General features: G+C 43.5%; 2 protein-coding genes across 2 annotated transcripts in view; both read left to right on the forward strand.

Annotated features, from left to right (window-relative positions):
* Positions 1 to 384: 384 nt before the first annotated feature.
* Positions 385 to 16,956, forward strand: LOC144685078 (ovochymase-2-like). The gene is made up of 6 exons (XM_078549612.1): positions 385 to 475; positions 6,301 to 6,410; positions 9,902 to 9,993; positions 11,068 to 11,240; positions 13,164 to 13,259; positions 16,844 to 16,956. Exons 1-6 carry the CDS (start codon positions 385 to 387, stop codon positions 16,954 to 16,956), a joined length of 675 nt encoding a protein of 224 aa, XP_078405738.1.
* A 460-nt stretch (positions 16,957 to 17,416) lies between these two features.
* LOC144685079 (ovochymase-2) overlaps positions 17,417 to 20,912 on the forward strand; it is a 46,191-nt gene continuing 42,695 nt past the window's right edge. Inside the window, exons 1-2 of the mRNA XM_078549614.1 lie at positions 17,417 to 17,570; positions 18,716 to 18,748. Of these exons, the coding sequence (XP_078405740.1) occupies positions 17,450 to 17,570; positions 18,716 to 18,748 (154 nt within the window). The 5' untranslated portion in view covers positions 17,417 to 17,449. The remainder of the gene's footprint in view (positions 17,571 to 18,715; positions 18,749 to 20,912) is intronic.

Genomic DNA, 20,912 nt, shown 5'->3' on the forward strand with positions numbered 1-20,912 from the left:
ATATATGTACATGCAGGCGGATGTCTTTTTCTGTTCAGCCTCTATAATTTTGATAGACACTGGGGTGAGGGAAATGTATTCCTTTTACTACCTCCCACCCCTGGGCATTTGAAGCATTTCAGTGGAGCTGTGTAAAAAGCAACAGTGCGTTTTATGACCCCTTGTGCAACTTTTGTAATGAATCAGACACCAATATAAACCCAGGGGGGTGGGCTCTCTGCTCTCAGTCAGTTATAGCTAGTTAATAACAGACCTGGTTGAACAGTAACTGGATGCTGTCCGCCAGTGTCTCTGCTGTCCTTCTTCTGTCTCTGTAACAATACATCTCTTTCTCTCTCTCTTTCTCCAAGGATTTCCACACTGGTCAAACACTCAGGAGCCAACATGCGAGTAACTCCAGGCCACCTCTTCTTCATTGGGCTGATATTTAGCTATAACTCTGTCATTGACATGAAGCCAGTGCAGAGTCAGAATGGTAAGATTGAGTCCTTTTTCGAGTTTTTTTTAATCAAAATATAGCAAATGGATTAACATTACTGTTAATTACTGTTAAATATAATGTAAACGTAGGCCACAAATTGCTCTGGCCAATATTAGCAACAGATCTTGAATATATGGTTAAAATATGCCTTTAACTGTGATTTTAATGGAGGGCATTACTCTCATCAAGGTAAATGATGGGCTGAGTGGCCTCCTGAGCTGCAGACCTCATTCAGTGGATTGGCAGATATGGGAATTGTATAGGAAACCATTAAACCATCATCTGCTGATATCACCCAAAGTGATTTCTCAGCTTATATGATGGGAATGATACCCCAGTTACAATGGTGACACTTGATGTTAGATTTTGACTTTGTGTAGTAGCGTAAAATGGTAAAACGATTTCAAAGGAAATAAAGATCAGGAGAGATGTAAAACAAGTTTCTGTAGGATTGAAGAACCTGCATTTTAATAGCACCTTCCATAACCTCAGAATGTCCCAAATTGCTTTACAGCCAATGAAGTACTTTTGAATTGTTCTCACTGTTGTAATGCAGCAGGTAATTTGTTCACAGCAAGCTCCCACCAACACCAGTGAGAATATGATCAAATAATCGGTTTTAGGTTTTGGTTGAAGGGTAAATGTTTGCCCAGGACACTGGGTTGAATTCGTACATGGGATATTTTCCTTTACTAGAGGCACAGAACAGGGATGTTGTGCTAGAACGGCACAGAATACTAGTTCGGCAATAAATAGAGGACTGCATACAATTTTGGTCACAACATTGTAAGAAGAGCATAGTCGCACTAGAGAGGAAGATTTATGAGGATGTTGCCAGGAATGGGGAATTTTAGCTACAAGGGAAAACTGGACAGACTGGGATTGTTTCCTTTGGCACAGCGGCTGACGGGTGATTTAATTGAGGTGTGTAAAATAATGAGGGAATAGATGGAGTGGATAGGAAGGATCGCTTTCCCTTAGCAGAGGGGTCAATAAACTGGGATTGGGTTGATTTAAAGTAATCAATAGAAGGATTAGAGGCGAATTGGCAGAAACTTTCATTGCATTTAAAAAAAACTTGGATATGCACTTGACGGCCATAACCTACAGGGCGACAGTCCAAAAGCTGCAAAATGGGATTAGGCTAGATAGCTCTATGTCAGCTGGCACTGGCATAATAGGCCAAATTGCCACCTACTGGGGCATAAATTTTCTCTGGTCCTAAATCCCCATCTCTCTTCTTCAAAATAGTGCCATGATCTGTTAACCCAGCTGAAAGGGCAGATAGAGCCTTAGTTTAATGTCTCATCTGGAAGACAGCATCTCCAGCAGTGCAACATTCCCTCAGTAATGCTCAGAGTGTGTCAGCCTGGATTATGTGCTTGAGTCTCTGGAGTAGATCTGGAACTCACAACCTTTTTGAATCAGAGGTGAGAGTGCTACCAACTGAGCCCCAACTACTGCTTATCAGCATTAATTGGTTTTACAATATAGCCCAGAATTATGATCTACCCCTTGGTATTCTGATTTGATACTGATTTGTTCGGTTACATGTCTGGATTTTCCAAAGCCATTAAGGTAGTAATTTTGCTCTTGAGAGATAGAGTAAAATGGGTTTTATGGCTTGCACACCATGTTAAAAACATTTTCGTTGAATTCAGTGGAAACAAAAGTGGAGAGAGGTGTTTAATGGGTGGTCCAGCTGATGTCACTCGTCATACACTATCACCAACACTCAAAAGAGTCAACCACATATTGTGGGACTGGACTCATGTAAAATTAGAAGCTTCCCTTCCATTAAGTGGGTTAGTGAACCAACTGGGCTTTTGTGACAATCCAGAGACTTCCATGGTCACTTTTATCTGGTGCTGACCCCTAATTTACCAGGTTTTGTTGAACCCAGTTTCACAGCTTGCTGTGGTAAGTTTAGATTTCACAACCTCTGGGCTACTAGTCCACTAACCATAACCACGACAGTGGTTATGCTAAACTAAGAAAGATGAAAACAGGAAGGGGCCATTCAGCCTCTCAAAGCTGTTCTAGTAATTGGTCAAGTCATGGTTGGTCTGTACCTTAATTCTGTCCACCCAAATTGGTTTTCTTACCCTTTGTACACTTGTCTAACGAAAATAGGTATGAGTCTATGTTTCTATGATATGATAATAATAACAGATGACCTATGAACATATTTATACAACATTTCCATGTCCATTATTGATGCTATGGGGATAACATTCATCTTGGAAGGTAACATAGAACTGGTGATAGTGAATTGCATACCTGTGTTACACACCACCCAATTTGGCTTTTTTTTTATTCGCTCACGGGAGGTGGGCATCACTGGCTAGGCCAGCATTTATTGCCCATCCCTAATTGCCCTTGAGAAGATGGTGGTGAACTGCCTTCTTGAACAACTGCAATCCATGTGTTGTTGGAACAATCATAGTGCTGTTAGTAAGGGAGTTCCAGGATTTTGACCCAGTGACAGTGAAGGAATGGCGATATAGTTCCAACTCAGGATGGTATGTGACTTGGAGGGGTACTTGCAGGTGGTGGTGTCACCATGCATCTGATGCCCTTGCCCTTTCAGGTGGCAGAGCCGCAGGTTTCAAATGTGCTGTCGAAGGAGACTTGGTGAGTTGCTGTAGTGCATCTTGTAGGTGTTACACACTGCTGCCACTGTGCGATGGTGGTGGAGGGATTGAATACTGAAGGGGGTGGAAGGGGTGCTAATCAAGCAGACTGCTTTGTCCTGGATGGTGTCAAGCTCCTTGAGTGTTGTTAGAGCTGCATTCATCCAGGCAAGTGGAGAGTATTCCGCCACATGCCTGAATTGTGCCTTGTAGATGGTAGACAGGCTTTGGGGAGTCAGGAAATGGGTCATCCTCCATAGAATTCTCAAACTCTACCTGTGTTTGTAGCCATTGTGCTTATATGGCTGGTCCAGTTCAGTTTCTGGTCAATGGTAACCCCCAGGATGTTGATAGTGGGGGATTCAGTGATGGTATTGGCATTGAATGTCAAAGGGAGATAGTTGGGTTCTCTCTTGTTGGAGATGGTCATTGCCTGACACTTGTGTGGCACAAATGATACTTGCCACTTTCCGCCCAATCTGAGTATTATCCAAGTGTTGCTGCATGTGGAGATGGACTGCTTCAGTATCTGAGGAGTCGTGAATGGTGCTGAACATTGTGCAGTCGTTAGTGAATATTCCCAATTCTAACCTTGGGATGGAGGGAAGGTAATTGCTGAAACAATCGAAGATAATTGGACCTAGGACACCATCCTAATGAACTCCTGCAGTGATTTAGTTGCCTTCAATCGTTTCTTGATATCAGATGGAGTGAATTGAATTTGTTGAAGACTGAAATCTCTGATTTTGGGCACCTCAGGAGGAAGCCGAGGTGGATCATCCACTTGGCACTTCTGGCTGAAGGTGCTGCAAATACTTCAGCCTCATTTTTTGCACTGATGTGCTGGGCTCCCCCAGGATAGGGATATTTGTGGAGCATCCTCTTCCAATTAGTTGTTTAATTGTCTACCACCATTCATGACGGGACATAGCAGGACCGCAGAGCTCAGGTCTGATCCATTCGTTGTGCGATCACTTACCTCTGTCTATCACATGCTGCTTCCACTGTTTGGCATGCACATTGTACTGTATTGTAGTTATGCCCGGTACTGCTCCTGACATGCCCTCCTGCATGCATCATTGTATCAGGGTTGAACCCCCAGCTTGATGGTAATGGTAGAGCGAGGGATATGCCGGGCCATGAGGCTAAAGATTGTGGCTGTATACAATTCTGCTGCTGATGGCCCACAGTGCCTCATCGATGCCCAGTTTTGGGTTGCTAGATCTGTTTGAAATCTATCCCATTTAGCATGGTGGTAGCGCCACACAACACAATGGAGGGTATCCTTAATGTGAAGGTGGACTACGTCTCCACAAGGACTGAGCGGTGGTCACTCCTACCAATACTGTTGTGGACAGATGCATTTGTGACAGGTGGATTGGTGATGATGAGGTCAAGTATGTTTTTCCCCCTTGTTGGTTCCCTCACCACCTGCTGCAGACCTAGTCTAGCAGCTATGTTCTTTAGGACTCAACCAACTTGGTCAGTAGCGGTGCTACCGAGCCACTCTTGGTGATGGATATTGAAGTCCATCCACCCAGAGTACATTCTGTGCCCTTGCCACCCTCAAGTGCTTCCTCCAAGTGGTGTTCAACGTGGAGGAGCACTGATTCATCAGCTGAGGTGGGTGGTAGGTGGTAATCAGCAGGAGGTTTCCTTGCTCATGTTTGACCTAATGCCATGAGACTTCATGGGGTCCGGAGACGATATGAGGACTCCCAGGGCATCTCCCTCCAGACTATGCCACTGTGCCGCCACCTCTGCTGGTTCTGTTCTGCCGGTGGGGCAGGATATACCCAGGGATGGTGATGGTCAGGGACACTGTAAGGTATGATTCTGAGAGTGTGACTATGTCAGGCTGTTGACTAGTCTGTGAGAAAGCTCTCCCAATTTTGGTACAAGCCCCCAAATATTCGTAAGGAGGACTTTGGAATCTCTACAGGCTGGATGTGAAATTGTCGTTTCCAGTGTCTAGTCTATCCAGTTTCATTCCTTTTGGACTTCCGAGCAGTTTGATACAACTGAGTGGCTTGCTAGGCCATTTCAGCAGTCAGCTAAGAGTCAACCACATTGCTGTGGGTCTGGAGTCACATGTAGGCCAGATCAGCTAAGGGCAGCAGATTTCCTTCACTGAAGCGCATTGGTGAACCAGACGGGTTTTTAAACAATAAGCGACAATGGTTTCGTGGTCACCATTAGAGCAGCTTTTTATTATAGATTTATCGATTTTAAATTCCATCATCTGCCAGAGGATTAGCCTTAGGTCTCTGGATTACTAGTTCAGTGACATTACCACTATGCCACCCCCTACCATTGATAATGAAAGTTGTGTGGAGTTTAGAATGGGAAGCCTGTTTGCTATTGCTTGTTTTGCATGAATGGTCAAAATGTGTTTCACCCCCTATATATGTGACCTGTGGTGTTTAATGTTCTTGGCACTTATTTTTATAACAGTGGAAGTACAAACTGTGCTTCATCAAGAGATGGAAACTTAAACCATGACAACAGCATTCATTACTTCAGTGATGACATAAGACAACAAAAACTTGCATTCAGATATTGCCTTTAATGTAGCAAAACATCCCAAGGCGCTTCACAGGAGCCTAAATCAAACAAGATTTGACATTGAGCCAAATAAGGAGATATTAGGACAGGTGACCAAAAGCTTGGGTCAAAGAGAAAGGTTTTAGGAAGCTCCTGAACGACATGCTGAGGGATGTACTAAAGTTTGGGCATCTGCTGCAAAGGCTGGGTGGAGAAAGGGGACTATCTAAGGAGCTCCCATCATAGTATAATGAGGGGCTGGAAACCATGTAAAACCCCTTGGATTGTATGCAAGAGGGAATGTTTGACATGAAATGTAAATGTACATTGTAAATATAACCTGTAATGGCAAATATAATGAGGTACCTGATGTACTGCTTCGAAAGAAAATGCATCGCACCTATGAAATGTTAAATTTGAACTGTTATGTAATATACCTTTACAAATTTTATGAATGAAGTATATCTTTGAAAAAAAGCAAAACCTGTTAATAATAATTGGGCAAATATCGGCATTCAAATAGCTGGGAGCGGAATAACATAAGGATGTGTTTAGTAGTTTCCCTCTAACACTGGCAGCCTAGAACTCTTCCAAATTATAAACAAACTGAAATTAACTGTTCTTATCTCTTCACTTTCGAAGTTTTTAAGTGTGGCATTCATCCTGAGAAGGGAGGGGTCCCATTTTTGCTGAATTTGTGGAATCGTATTGTTGGGGGCAAGGAGTCGGAGCCTGGAGCACACCCTTGGCAGGTAGAGTATACTGTGTCCTAGGGCCTATTTTAGACACGATTGATCAATTCCGTGGGCTATAAAAGCGATGATGTGGGTATTGGTCTAAACCAACTGGCTGAGTCTGTGTCAACAACTGTCAGCTGAGCTATTCCGAGAGGCTCTTAACAGTTACAGGTGTTATGATCACACATTCAGTGAGCCAATACTTAAATGAATGTTTCCAGCCACTGAAGTACAATCCACTCAATTTGCCTAGGGTTGCTGAATTATTGATAACACATTGTCAATGCATTAGAAAAAGTACAGTGCGTACTGAAATCAATCATGAAGAAGGAGAAGAGAAGGTTAAGGTTTACACTCTAGAAAGAGGGAAGCTGAAAAAGGGGCAGAAGTCAACCGTTCGGTTTATTGAAGCTTCTCCTGTTACCCTGTGAGCAATAGAAGCTGTATTGTTTTAATTCCCTATGCCTTAATATTTATATATTAACAAAACCTCACTGAAGCATTAATTTGTAAATGAGCAAACTAGGATTATATACGATTGCAGAAGATATACAACACAGTAACAGATCAGTTGACCCAACCAGTCCATGCTGGTGTTTACACTCCAATCAAGCCTCCTCCATTTTTCCTCATGTAAATTTTTCCATGTTACCCTCTATTCCCCTCTCCCTCATACATTTGTCTTGTTTCCCCTTAATGAATCTATAGTATACACTTCTAACTACTCCCTTTGGTAGGAAGTTCCACATTCTTACCCCTCTTTCTTAAAAGAAGATTCTTCTGAATTCCCTATTGGATTTCTTGGTAACTATTTTCTATTGATAGCCTCTAGTTATGCTCTTCCCGACAAGAGAAAATGTTCTATTTGTCCACTCTGTCAAAAGCTTTCATGATTTCAAAGGCTTCTATTAGGTCACCCCTCAGACTTCTTTTTTGAAGAGGCAAGAGACCCACCCATCTATCCTTTCCTGACATGTATGCCCACACATTTCCGGCATCATCCTTGTAAATCTTCTCGCACCCTCTCCAGTGCCTTGATATCCTTTTTATAATATGGCCATCAGAACTGCACGCAGTACTCTAAATGTGGCCTAACCAAGACTTGGTACAGGTTTAGCATAACTTCCTGATTTTTCAATTCTATCCCGCTAGAAATAAAGCCCTAGTGCTTGGTTTGCTTGCTTTATGGTCTTGCTAATCTATGGCGCAACCTTTAGTGATTGATGTATCCCTTTGTTCCTATACCCCACCATGACTTATACTGTAATAAGTGTAACATGTGAACTGTTATAAGGGTTCAGACATGAATAGAATAAATAATGACATTGGCAAAAGTATAAATTATAAAATTCTCAAACTAATTTTATTGAACTGTGTTTCAAAATCACTAGGAAATAGCATACCGATAGCTGATGAACAGGTGAATAACACCATGCAGAACCTATTAGTGAAAAATAAAACTCACAAGCTGAACTCTTTCTATTCAGTTGTATCCTCATTTTATAAATACTGCACAGAAGCTGAAACCCCCCAATCCACAGGAAAACTAGCCTGCCTAACTTTAAACTATGAAATCAAAGGTTTACACATCCAGTTATCTGGATGATATCCACAAAACTGGAACTTCCACATAGTCCCCAGCCTTGCCCTTCACTCTCATTACTTTAACTCAACCACAGAAAAACTGACACTTCCCCTCCAACTCTCCGCTTTAACTCAACCAGGAGACTAAAGGGTTACACCTTCCCTAAATGATACTCACAAGTTTTTCCCTTGCCTAGCCCAGCTGGTCCCCTCTAGCCGCTGTTCATGCTAGGAGCGCGGGTCAGACGTCCAGAGGAAAAGGTGTAACTTCTGATGCTTTGGCCAATGTCTGGCTGTACAGTGAGAAACAAAGGAAGGTATGCCTTTCTTAAACCCCTCAGTACATGTGTTCGGAACCTGTGATGATCAGGGATTGGTTACTCCCTGCAGAGTCCCTACAAACTGTCTCAAAATACGCTTTTTTGACTCAAAACTCTTAAAGAGGCCTAGTATTTCACATGTTTGATAAGCATCACCCAAGTGTATCCATCACATTGTTCCAAGGCTCCTCATTCTCCTGACCATAATGATGACGATGAAATCAGAAAGAGTTATATGATGTTCACCCTGCCAGTGTTTTGACAATCATTTATACTTGTACCAGTGGAATGTTTGCAATAAGAGCAGACCCCTCACCTGACTCCTTATAATTACAGGCTTTTGGTCAATTGATTGCCTGTATCCTATCTTCAGATCCAGAGACCCAGGGTAATGCTCTGGGACCAGGGTTTGAATCCTGCCACAGTAGATGGTGGAACTTGAATTCAATAAAAATCTGGAATTAAAAGTCTAATGATGACCATGATACCATTGTCGATTGTGTAAAAACCCATCTGGTTCACTAATGTCCTTTAGGGAAGGAAATCTGTTGCCTTTACCTACATGTGACTCCGGACCCACAGCACAGGTTGACTCTTAAATGCCCCTCTGAAATGGCCTAGCAAGCCACTCAGTTGTATCAAACCGCTACAAAGTTTATAAGGAATAAAACCAGACTGACCACCCAGCATCGGCCTAGGCGCTATAGTTGTGGTATGCAGCCAAAAATTGATCTGTTACATTGTCAGTTCAGTCATTTCAATCCATATTTACATAACTGACCTCTATAATCTTCATACCAAAATGTACTATCTCACATTTATCTCTGCTGAACTTCATTTGCTAATTATTTGCCCACTGCAAGTTTATTAATGTCCTCCTGTAATTTGTTGCAGTCTTCCTCAGTATTGACTATCACCTCCCAATTTAAGCCATCCGTGCACAAAATTTGTGTAAAAATTGTGTTTTTGATTCCAAAGTTCAAATTGATGATATCAATGGTGAATAGCTAGCTGGCTGAAATCTGTTTGCAGGCACCCAGTCTAAGTGCTTTAATAAATAATTGGATATGCCCCAGCTGGATTCTGGCCACTGCACTTTAGGAAGGATGTCAAAGTCTTGGAGAGGGTGCAGAGAAGATTTACTGGAATGGTAGCAGGGATGAAGGACTTCAGTTATGTGGTAAGACTGGAAAATCTGGAATTACTCTCTTTAGAGCAGAGAAGGTTAAGGGGGGATATAATGCAGGTATTCAAAATAATAAGGTCTAGATTGAGAGAAACAGTTTCCAATGGCTGGAGGGCCAGTCACCAGTGGGCACAGGTGTAAGATTTTTGGCTAGAGAATCCAAGGAGAATTTTTATTACACAGTGAGTTGTTGTGATCTGGAATGCACTGCCTGAAAGGATGGTAAAAACACTCGGAATTTGCATGAATACTTGAAAAGGAAAAAATGAATACCGGGCTATGAGGAATGAGCCTGGGGTATGGAGGTAGGACTTTCAAAGAGCTGGCATAAGAATGATGGGCCAAATGGCCTCCCTCTGTGCTGAATGATTCTATGTACTTTTTGTGGATTTAACGGCGTTGAAAATCTTCGGCAGGTTTCTTTGAAACGACGTAAAACCCATTACTGCGGAGGGACGATTATCAGCGAGAAGTGGGTGTTGACAGCGGCTCATTGCATCCGGGACAGGTACAGACTCACTGAAGTTGTCCTCTTATTACCAGGAGCTCATTTCATGATTTAAAATCAATCTAACAAAATTAAAAACCTTCCTATGAGAATATATCTGTTATGTCTGCCTAATTTAAACCTATCTACTGATGATAGCTGGGAGGACTCGATTGGAAGTAAGGGTAATACATCGGTGGATAGATTTAAAGGCCAAACCCACTATTCATTTCTCCTTTATATGTTTGTCTAGCTTCTCTCTAAATGCATCTATATGATTTGCTTCAACCATTTCCTGTGGTAGCAAGTTCCACATTCTCACCACTACACTCAAGTTCAGTTTTGAAATCTTCAATTAACCTCCCCCCCATTCCCAGCCTCAAAAGCTTTTTGGTGGGAGAGTTCCAGATTTCCGCTACCCTTTGTGTGAAGAAGTGCTTCCTCACATTACCCCCGAACAGCCTAGCTCTAATTTTAAGGTTATGCCCCATGTTCCAGGCTCCCCCCACCAGAGGAAATGGTTCTGTGTCTACCCCATTAAATTCTTTGATTATCTTAAGCATATCAATTATATCACTTCTTAATCTTCTAAATTCAACTGAATACAAGTCAAGTCTAGAAAGAAAGATCTGCAATTCCATAGCGCCACTCACAACCTCAGGACATCCCAAGGGGATTTACAGCAGCTGGAGTACTTTCTAAATATGTTGTCACTGCGCGTTGTAGGAACCATGGCAGCTAGTTTGTGCACAGCAAGCTCCCATAAACAGCAATGTGATAATGACTAGATGATCTGTTTTAGTGATTTTGATTGGAGGGTAATTATTGGGGCAGGACATTAGAGAGAACTCCACTGCTTTTCTTTGAAATTGTGCCAAGAGATTTTTATGTCCATCTGAGAGAGCAGACAGAGCCTGTCCTCATAACTTAACCCCTTTAAGCCCTTCAAGCATTGCGTGGTACATTCCAGACCTGAGCAGCTTAGAGAGAACATTGTCAACTAGTCTACGCGCTGCGGGTTCCACCTGGTAAGAGAGTATACCTCCTTAGTAACGTGTTGCATTGTTACTCTTTGCTTATTTTGGTTGGCCTCAGGAACATCTTGACTGTGTTGAAGGTGACAGCTGGGGAATATAACCTGAAGAACTTGGACAAAGAGGAGCAAACTCAAACGGTCAAACGCATCATCATACATCCCAAATTCAAGGCTGCCTACCCAGTTGAGTATGATATTGCTCTTCTGGAACTCAATGGCATCTTCAACTTTGGTAACTTTTAGTTGAGCAACTTTTCTTTGTTGATATGTTATCCTTGAAGACTGTTCTAACAGCAGGTTCAACTTCATGGCTCTGATACCCTAATGGTTTGATGCTGGTACATACTTGCAACTTGGCAGTGCTGAGTTCTACTGGCAGGAAAACAAGGTATTCAATCTCTCATGACCTCAGCCATGGTAATGCACTTGCCTTTTTGTCAGAAAGTTGTGGGTTCCAGTCCCAATTCAGCTACTTGAGTGAATATCCAGGTTGGCACTCTGTGATGCCAGTACTGAGAGGGTGCTGAATGGTTTGTTTCTGTGTGATATCATCCTATGAATTATTAAGGAGGCATTTCTACAGTTTGATGTTAGAACTAAATTTACCAAAAAGGGTGCTCCAGGAATCACATGCTTTGAAATGTACTATAAATTTGCCATTTAAGAATTCTGACAAAAGTGGAAATATGTTTTGAACAAGAAAGATTTGTTAATTAATGAGCAGTGCGTCTTCTGATTGGTAAACCACAATTTATTCACTCATCTAGCAATTGCAACATTTGGATGGTGGGGGCAGCTACTGAGAAAATCAGTGATGGATCTTCTGTCAGACCAAGGGATTTTATTCCCTGACTTGAGCTGTTGGGTTGTCCCAATTCAATAGCACTCTTGACTTAACTTATCCAGGTTTACTTTGTGTTCCGGTTTTCTTTGCATGCTTTCTTTCCTTCCATTCTTTTGTCCTTCCCTTCCTTTCTTACATGCGAACATACAGAATTGATAGGCAGGCAAGACTAGCTGGTCCATCAAGCCTGTCCCACATCAGGATGGCTGAGTATCAGAACTGAACAATTCTTTCTCCCCAAACTCACAGCTGCCATGTATTCAGCTGAGAGAAGAAATAAAAACAGAGAAAAACCCAGGTTATTTCCTCGAACAAACCTAACACGAATACTGTGGCTACAAGAGCAGGTCAGAGGCTGGGAATTCTGTATCGAGTAACTCACCTCCTGACTCCCCAAAGCCTGTCTGCCATTTACAAAGCACAAGTCAGGAATGTGATGGAAGACCCCCCCCATTTGCTTAATTAAGTGCAGTTCCAACAACACTCCAGAAGTTCAATTCCATCCAGGACAAATCAGCCCACTTGATTGGCAACCCGTCCACCACCTTTCAACATTCACTTAACAGTGGCAACAGTATGCACCCTTAACTTGATGCACTGCAACTTGCCAAGCTTCCCTCAACAGCACCTTCCAAACCTGCAACCTCTACCACCTAGAAGGGCAAGGGCAGTAGACACATGGGAACACCACCAACTGCGAGTTCCCCTTCAAGTCACATACCATTCTGATGTGCAGCTGTATCGCCATTCTTTCACTGTCACTGGATCAAAAACCTGAAACTCTATCCCTAACAGCTCTGTTGGTGCACCTACATCACATGGACTGCAGCAGTTCAAGAAAGTGGATCATCGCCACCTTCTCAAGGGCAATTAGGGATGAGCAATAAATTCTGGCCAAGCCAGTGACACCCACATTCCATGAAAAAAATAAAGAAAAAAAAGTCCTTTCTGAGCTCTTACATTTTGTGCTCAAGCCTCTGGAGTGAGACTTTAACTGATGTCCTTCTGACTCAAAGCAGAGAATGCTAACAAGTTGGAACCTTACAGAACCTTAACCACCCTTTACAATGTGGGGAAGGGAGGGGTTCACCCACACCCACACCCACACCCACCAGACATGGAAACTTCACTGGTTTCAATTGGGTATTAAGAGTTGGAGCTGCAGTCTGTGCTTGTTTGGAGTTGTCTGGAGTGAGACCTGAGCCAAGCCACTCTGTCTCTAAGATAGAAACATTACGACAGAATCAGCAGTGACTCATCTTTCTCGGCAATTGAGAGACAGTGGTAAACTTTTGTGCTCTTCCGTCACAGGTGAAAATATCTATCCAGCTTGTCTTCCTAATGAAGATGACACTTTTGATACAGGAAACATTTGCACCACTGCTGGCTGGGGACGGCTGTCTGAGGGTAAGTATTGCAGCTAAAATGGTATCACACTGGAATTGGCTTAATAAATTCATAACAGGAGTTCCCCAGGAAGGGCCTATTCGATCCCAATATATTCAATGCTGACCTAACGTCAAAGTATCTACTGTGGCCCTTAGGGGGCAGTACTTTTGCTTGCTCCCCAAACATGGCTACTGATGTCAGAGTAGTGCCAAAGAGTTCTCACCATGGCCGTTTGTGAATTGAATTCTAAACATTCAATAAGCCTGGAATAAGAAGCTTAATGGTGACCATAAAACTATAAAAACCCAACTGGTTTATTAATGCACTTTAGGGAAGGTAATCTGCCATCCTTACCTAGCCTGGGCCCATATGTCACTGCAGGCCCAGAGCAAGATGGTTGACTTTTGCTGCCTGCTGAAGTCTAACAAGCCAAGAAGGCAGCTCACCACCAGCTTCTCAATGGTGATTAGGGATGGGCAATAAATGCCTGCTTTTCTAGTGATTTCCACATACCATGAATGAAAAAATAAAAGAAAATTCTTTCTGTCAGGAATTCCTGAGATCTCAGACCCTAAAGAGGTCTGGTGCAGGGTGTACCCTTGCAGACACCACTGCCTGACCCAATGGCTGTTGTGGGGCACAAACCATTTTGTATGTATCATTTGTTCCTTCAGTTCCAGTTGAAGCCTAACCAGTGTTGTAAATTCAGATTGCTGCTGCCTAGTTTTCAGGGATGATTATTATTATGTTATCCTCGAGGTGGAAGATTACCAAACACTTTACAAGAGGTTGAGCTTCCCATCCTTGATTTCAAGACTTGCTTAAAGGTGATGCAATCAGTGATAAAACAATTCAAGGGGGAAACCCTTACGTGCGCTGGGTTCCCTGATGGAAGGAAGGATGCATGTCAGGTAAGAAAAAGGATCAGTGAAAGTCTTGCCTTTCTATAGCACCTTTCACAACTGCAGAACGTCTCAAAGCATCTTTACAACCAAAGCGTTTTCTCGTTACATAATCTAAAATCCCTAGTTGGTTCTTGAATGTGCTGCTCTAGAAACCCATCTCGTACACACTCCAGGAATTCATCCTCCACAGCAGTAGTGCTAATTAGTTTTACCCAGTCTATATGTAAATTGAATTACCCATCATAACTGTATTACCCATGTTACATGCAGCTCTAATTTCCTGATTTATACCATGCCCAACATTACCACTACAGTTTGGAGGCCTATAAACAACTCCCACAAATGTTTGCTGCCCCTTGCTGTTTGTTAGCTCCACCCAAACTGATTCTACATCTTGATCCTTCGACCTAAGATACTTTCTCACTAATGTACTGATCTCATCCCTTATTAACAGTGCTACTCCACCTCCTTTTCCTTTTAGCCCATCCTCCCTAAATGACAAATATCCTTGAATGTTCAGTTCTCAGTCTTGGTCACCCTGTAACCATGTCTTTGTAATGGTCCTTTACCTCTATTTGTGCCTTCAAATCATCTACCTTGTTGTGAATGCTTTATGTATTCAGATAGATTGCCCTTAACTTTGTCTTTTTAACATTAAACCACATTCTGATCCTATTTGTTGCTTGCCTTCCCTTCGTCTGCCTTCTAATTTCGCTTACTATTTTTCTATTTCCTGTTATCAGTTTCACTTCCCTTGAATCTGAGCTCCCTCTCAGGTTCCCATCCAGCTGCCAATCTCGTTTAAACCCTCCCCAACAGCACCAGCAAATTTCCCTGCAAGGATGTTAGTCCCAGTCTTGCTAAAGTGCAGCCCACTTATCTTGTACAGGCCCTGCCTACCTGAGAACTGGCCCCAGTGCACTCCTTTCTACATCATTTCTCCAGCCATGCGTTCATTTGCTCAATCCCCTTATTCCTATGCTCAGTGGTAAGTGGCACTAAGAGTAATCCCGAGATTACTACCTTTGAGATCCTGCTTTTTAATTTCATCCCTAACTCCCTAAAATCTGCTTTCAGGACCTCATTCCTCTCCCTACCTATGTCATTGGTACCAATGTAGATCACAACCTCTGGCTGTTTACCCTCCCCCAGAAGAATGTCCTGCAACTGCTCTGTGACAACCTTGAACCTGGAACCAGGGAGACAACATACCATCCTGAAGTCACGTCTATGGCCACAGAAATGCCTGTCTGTGTCCCTAACTAAAGAATCCCCATATCACTATTGCTCTTCCACTCTTTTTTCTCCCCTCCTGCGCTGCTGAGCCACCCCCGGTGCCACAGACTTGGGTCTGACTGCACTCCTCTGGTGGACCATCATCCACACCACTATCCAAAATGGGAAACAAGATAGCGAGTGAGATCGACTCAGGTGACTCCTGCACTACCTGCCTGGTTCTCTTAGACTGCCTGGTGGTCACCCATTCCCTCTCTGCCTGCATGCTCTGACCCTACGGTGTGACCACCTCCATAAATGTGCTGCCCATTTAATTCTCTCCATTGCGGATGCACCACAGTGACTCCAGCCGCCGCTTGTATTCTGAAACCTGGAGCTCAATCTTCTGCCGCCAATGTGTAGGGGGTGGTGGTGTGTGTCAGCTTCACCTCTGACTTCTGAGTGGTCCGAATCGCTCCCACTCCCTGGGTCTAGACCTTGGACCTATTTGGGGGTTGTGACAAAGTGCAGCAGATAACTGGTTTTGGAAAGGAAAAAAAAACTGGGTTTAGTGAAGTCACAAATGAATTTATAACATTAGGATTATACTCAGATTATACAGACCTACAAAGTACACTTAGTTAAGAATGGGGAACACACGGCATAATGAGGGAAAAATCACCCTACTAATCCCCTTACCCTTGTCCCACCCCCAAAACCTAACTAAATTGAACTAGGAGAGGTCAGGGATCATGCTCACCAACCAGGGTTCCTTGACAGTTTGAAATCCAGCCAGGTAAGCCGGTTGCAGTTTTGGGGTACACTCTTTGTGTCCTCTGGGGCCTGCCATCCCCACATGGTCCTGGTTTGTGGAATCTGCAAAGGTTCTTCAGTTGGGTGGAGGGCGCGGTTGTGGGTGGTCGATCTTCATGGAGGGCTGCGGTTGCGGCCTTGTTATCTTCGGTTGAGACTGCCACCCCGTGCCCCTCACCGTGATGTTGCCTGCGGGCCTGCAAACCTCTAGATCTCCTTCCTCCACTTGGCTGAGCTACCTCTCCCGGCTTAAACTCTGCTTCAACCGCTCCAAAACTGCTCACCCTCCCGCTTTTGTAACTGGTGGCCCAGTTATACTGTTTTTCGAATTTCTTATCTCAATCCAAATCAAGGTTAGTTCTTGGTCTGATTTTTGGTGAGCTTCTTCAGGTGATTGTTGTCTCGTTGTTTTTACTGGGCTCGCATGATGTTTATCGTTATCTTCTTGTCCCCGTAACTAGTCTTGAACTGAAAGCCATTGTATATGTGGAGTATTGATAAGTTCGCATAATTGCATTGATTGCTGCCTTCCTCCCATAGTAGTTAGTAGTGATTATTTATGCAAGATTTTGATGGGCTTTAGTTTCATGTAAGATGAAGTCTTTCTCTGGGTTGATTGTTTTAAAGGGAAGAATGCATATTCTGTCTCCTCTTGTTGTCTGGTGTCAGGCAACAATCCACACTGTACTCAACAAGCTCGGGCATGTCCAGTTCAGGCCTTCATGGAGCCTCTTGTCTGCAAGGTTCTACACATAAATCAGCAGTTGGGTCCTCTGCCATAAAAGTCCAAAAGTTATATCCTTGTTGATGATATGAAAAATGTAGGAATTTTGAGAACCCTTCAAACGACACTTCCTGAAGATGTGTTTATCTAGGACACATGGTGTGTCATGACTTCCCACATTTCACAGGATCCACATTCCACTTAGCTAGCTGCTCTGCCATACCATAACTTTACAAATTATTTATTATAAGTAGAATAACTCACTCACCAATCAGCTTGTTCCCCTGTACCGAAGTTAGAACCAAATACTGGAGGCTGAAAGGTGGATCTAGGTGCTGCTCGCTGCCTCCAGGTCCTCTTTTCGCCCACGGCAGCTAATTTGCGCACAGCATACTCCCATAAACAACAACGTGATAATGACTGGATGATTTATTTCAGTGATGTTGGTTGTGTGATCCATACCTTTACTTTTGGAGGGTGATTCAGGAGGTCCCCTGATGTGTCGGGGTGAAGGAGATGCCTGGACTGTGGTTGGAGTGACATCATGGGGGATGGGCTGTGGCCGCAATTGGAAGGACAACAACAACAAATCACCGAATAAAAGAGGGACGCCTGGGATCTTCACGAAAGTCAAAGCTTTGAAATCATGGATTCAGCAAACCATGAACAATGGTACAGGAATAGTTTAACTATGCTATTACTGTGGAATTGGGAAAAGGTTTTATATGGAAGGATATGGAGAAAGGACAGTGAAGTGGGATCAGAGTAGAAGGGCTTGCACCTTGGTCTACCTTTGTGAATTTGCGATTAGTGTCTGTCTACTTCGCTCCACCATTGGTGACTCTGCCTTCAGTTGGCTGGTTCCCAAGCTCTGGAATTGCCTCCTTAAAACTCTGGCCAAGGATTTTCTGATCCCGCCCATGCAGGACCCGTCGCGGGCGGGATGGAAAATTTGGCGACCCTATGCAATGAGTTTAAATCCCTGCAGGGACTTGTTGGCCATGGAAGGTGTGTTCATAATGTGGCTAAACAGGCTGATTATCTTCCTGTAGATCCTCCTGATGTTTCCTATGGCAGGCAGTAAGAGTGGGAGAGTGTCTGGGTCAGCCATCTGCAGAAGACAATGGTCTACGCTGCAGTACCTTGCCAAGCATAACCGCGGACCAATCACAGAAGGGGGCATGGTACCTGAAGAGAGAGAAAGAGACACTTCAAAGCCTGTCAATGAAAGAAATGCAGTGAACTAATACTCATCAGATCCTAGCCACCACTTTCCATTTACTCTCAGATAGCAGGCGATGGTAATGGAGGATGGCTGTGCCGGAGCCATTGGGATAAGAGGAGGTGTGGCTGGTGCTTTGGATGGGGATCCCTTATCTGTACACAGCTGACAGGGTGGTCCATACCCATGGTGTCTCCTCACTTACACTGCCACAGTCCTCAGCCAAGGAGCCTTCTCTAGATTTTCCATGTTTGCACCCCCCCGCCTCTGCTGTACCTATTTATACCTCCCCTTAGACCCATCTTTTGTTTCTTTACTTGCCCCATTATCACATATATAATGTTCGACGATCATTCCTTTTATCATTTAGTCTCTCCTGCCTTCCACCCTATCACGGACTACACCTTTGCTCTTTCCTCCTCTTTTTCCAGTTCTGATGACCCTGAAACTTTCTCTCTCCACAGACGCTGCCTGACCTGCAAAGTATGGCCAATATTTCTGGTTTTATTTTAATAACTCATGTCAATCTCAGCCATTGTTTGTTTTAATCAAGATATTTCACAGGAGCACTAATGTATACATTTTTTATTTGCAGAATTAAAAGGACACAGCAGATCCATTTTACCAGGTATGTGAAGACATCAGTTTCCTAATGAAGATTAAGATCTGGAATTCCCTCTATAAACTTCTCCATCTTGGTACTTATCTCTGTCTTCCTTTAAGACACCTCTTTAAAGACTATGACTGGGATTTTACAGCCCTGCCATGGCAGGACCTGCCTTGGGGAATGTAGCAGACCAGCCGAAAGCCCATTGACTTTCTGTGGGACCAGACGATCCTGCTCTACCTCTTTAACCAAGCTTTTGATTACCTGATCTAATATCTCCTCATGTCACTGTGTGTCAGATTTTGTTTGATAAAGCTTCTGTGAAATCCCTTTGGATGCTTTTCCCCTACCAGAGGGAATAGTTTCTCTCTATCTAGCCTATCAAATTCATTAATCATTTCAATCAGATCCCCCCTTAATCTTCTACACTCATAGGAACATAAGAAATAGGAGCAGGAGTAGACCATTCGGCCTCTCAAGTCTGCTCCACCATTCATTATGATCATAGGTGATCTTCTACGTCAACTCCACTTTCCTGCCCACTCTTCACTGAAGAGAACAAAGGCCTGATCTGTGCAACTTATCCTCATGATGTTCTTGTGTTTGATTCAATTAGCCCAGAATTGTTATGTATCACCCACTGAGTTACAATAGGACACAGCATAATCACAGGTTCTTGTTTGCAATCCTGGATGTAGTTACAATCATACTTCATAACTGGTGCATACAGAGATAATGGAACCCTTTGAACTCCTCATTGCTTTCAATACATTGTGCAGAAGCTCTTTGGAATAACTCCAAAGTCTCATGGTTAGAATACCTGGCCACGGGACAGTTAAAAGCTTTTGTTAAAAAATGTGAGGATTCTGTTGGATATGAACCCAGGATACCAAGCCAGAGCTTTCGTCTCCAGTCACTGTGCTTGTCTGAAGTAGGTTTCAAACCCTCAACCTTCTAATACACAGGCAGGAATTCTACCTCAGAGATAAAGGGACAGTCTGGAGCCAGTGTGAATACTCATAGTTAATCCATTGAGCTGGTGTGAGAAAATAAAATTAACAAAATAAACTGTTCACAACCAAAGTGCTTCAGAGCCACTGAAGTTCTTTTTGAAGTTTACTTGTAGTTATGCAGCAAGACCTGGGCTTGGGCTGACAAGTGGCAAGTAACATTCACGCCACGCAAGTGCCAGGCAAAGGCCATCTCCGACAAGAGAGAATCCAGCCATCGCCCCTTGACATTCAATGGCATTACCATCACTGAATCTCCCACTATCAACATCCTGGGCGTTACCATTGACCAGAAACTGAACTGGACCAGCCACATAAATACTGTGGCTATAAGAGCAGGTCAGAGGCTAAGAATCCTGTGGTGAGTAACTCACCTCCTGACTCCCCAAAGCCTGTCCACCAACTACAAGGCACAAGTCAGGAGTGCGATGAAATACTCTCTATTTGCCTGGATGAGTGCAGCTCCAACAACACTCGAGAAGCTCAACATCGCCCAGGTCAAAGCAGCCCGCTTGATTGGTGCACCTTCCACAAACATTCACTCCCTCCACCACAAATGAGCAGTAGCAGCAGTGTGTACCATCTACAAGATGCACTGCAGAAACTCACAAGGCTCCTAATACAGCACCTTCCAAACCCATGACTGCTACCAGCTAGAAGGACAAGGACAGCAGATACATGGGAACAACACCATCAGGAAGATCCCCTCATAGCAACATACAATCCTGACTTGGGACTATATCACCATTCCTTCACTGTTGCTGGGTCAAAATCCTGGAACTCCCTCCCTAACTGCACTGTGGGTGTACCTACACCACATTGACTGCAGTGATTCAATAAGGCAGCTCACCACCACCTTCTCAAGGGCAATTAGGGATAGGCAATAAATGCTGGCCTAGCCAGTGATGCTCACATTTCGTAAATGAATAATAAAAAAAATGTGGGAGACATGGCAACCAATTTGCTCTCAGCAGGATCCCACAAACAGCATGTGACCAGAGAATCTGTTTTTCAGGACGTTGGTTGAGGTATGAGTATTGGCCCCAGGGCATTGAGGAGAACTTCCATGCCCTTCTTTAAACCAGCATCGTGGGTTCTTTTACATCCATCTGAGGGGGAAGACAGGGCCCCAGGTTAACATCTCATCCAAAAGACAGCACCTTGAACAGTGCAGC

The sequence above is a fragment of the Cetorhinus maximus genome, chromosome 9 (genome assembly GCF_964194155.1).
Source record: "Cetorhinus maximus chromosome 9, sCetMax3.hap1.1, whole genome shotgun sequence".
NCBI classification, from domain to species: domain Eukaryota; kingdom Metazoa; phylum Chordata; class Chondrichthyes; order Lamniformes; family Cetorhinidae; genus Cetorhinus; species Cetorhinus maximus.

Coding starts and splice junctions, on each gene's coding strand:
- LOC144685078 (XM_078549612.1), top strand. CDS start 385: ATGCGAGTAACTCCAGGCCACCTCTTCTTCATTGGGCTGATATTTAGC. Junction 6,411..9,901: donor CTGGAGCACACCCTTGGCAG/GTAGAGTATACT, acceptor AATCTTCGGCAG/GTTTCTTTGAAACGACGTAA. Junction 9,994..11,067: donor GCTCATTGCATCCGGGACAG/GTACAGACTCAC, acceptor GGTTGGCCTCAG/GAACATCTTGACTGTGTTGA.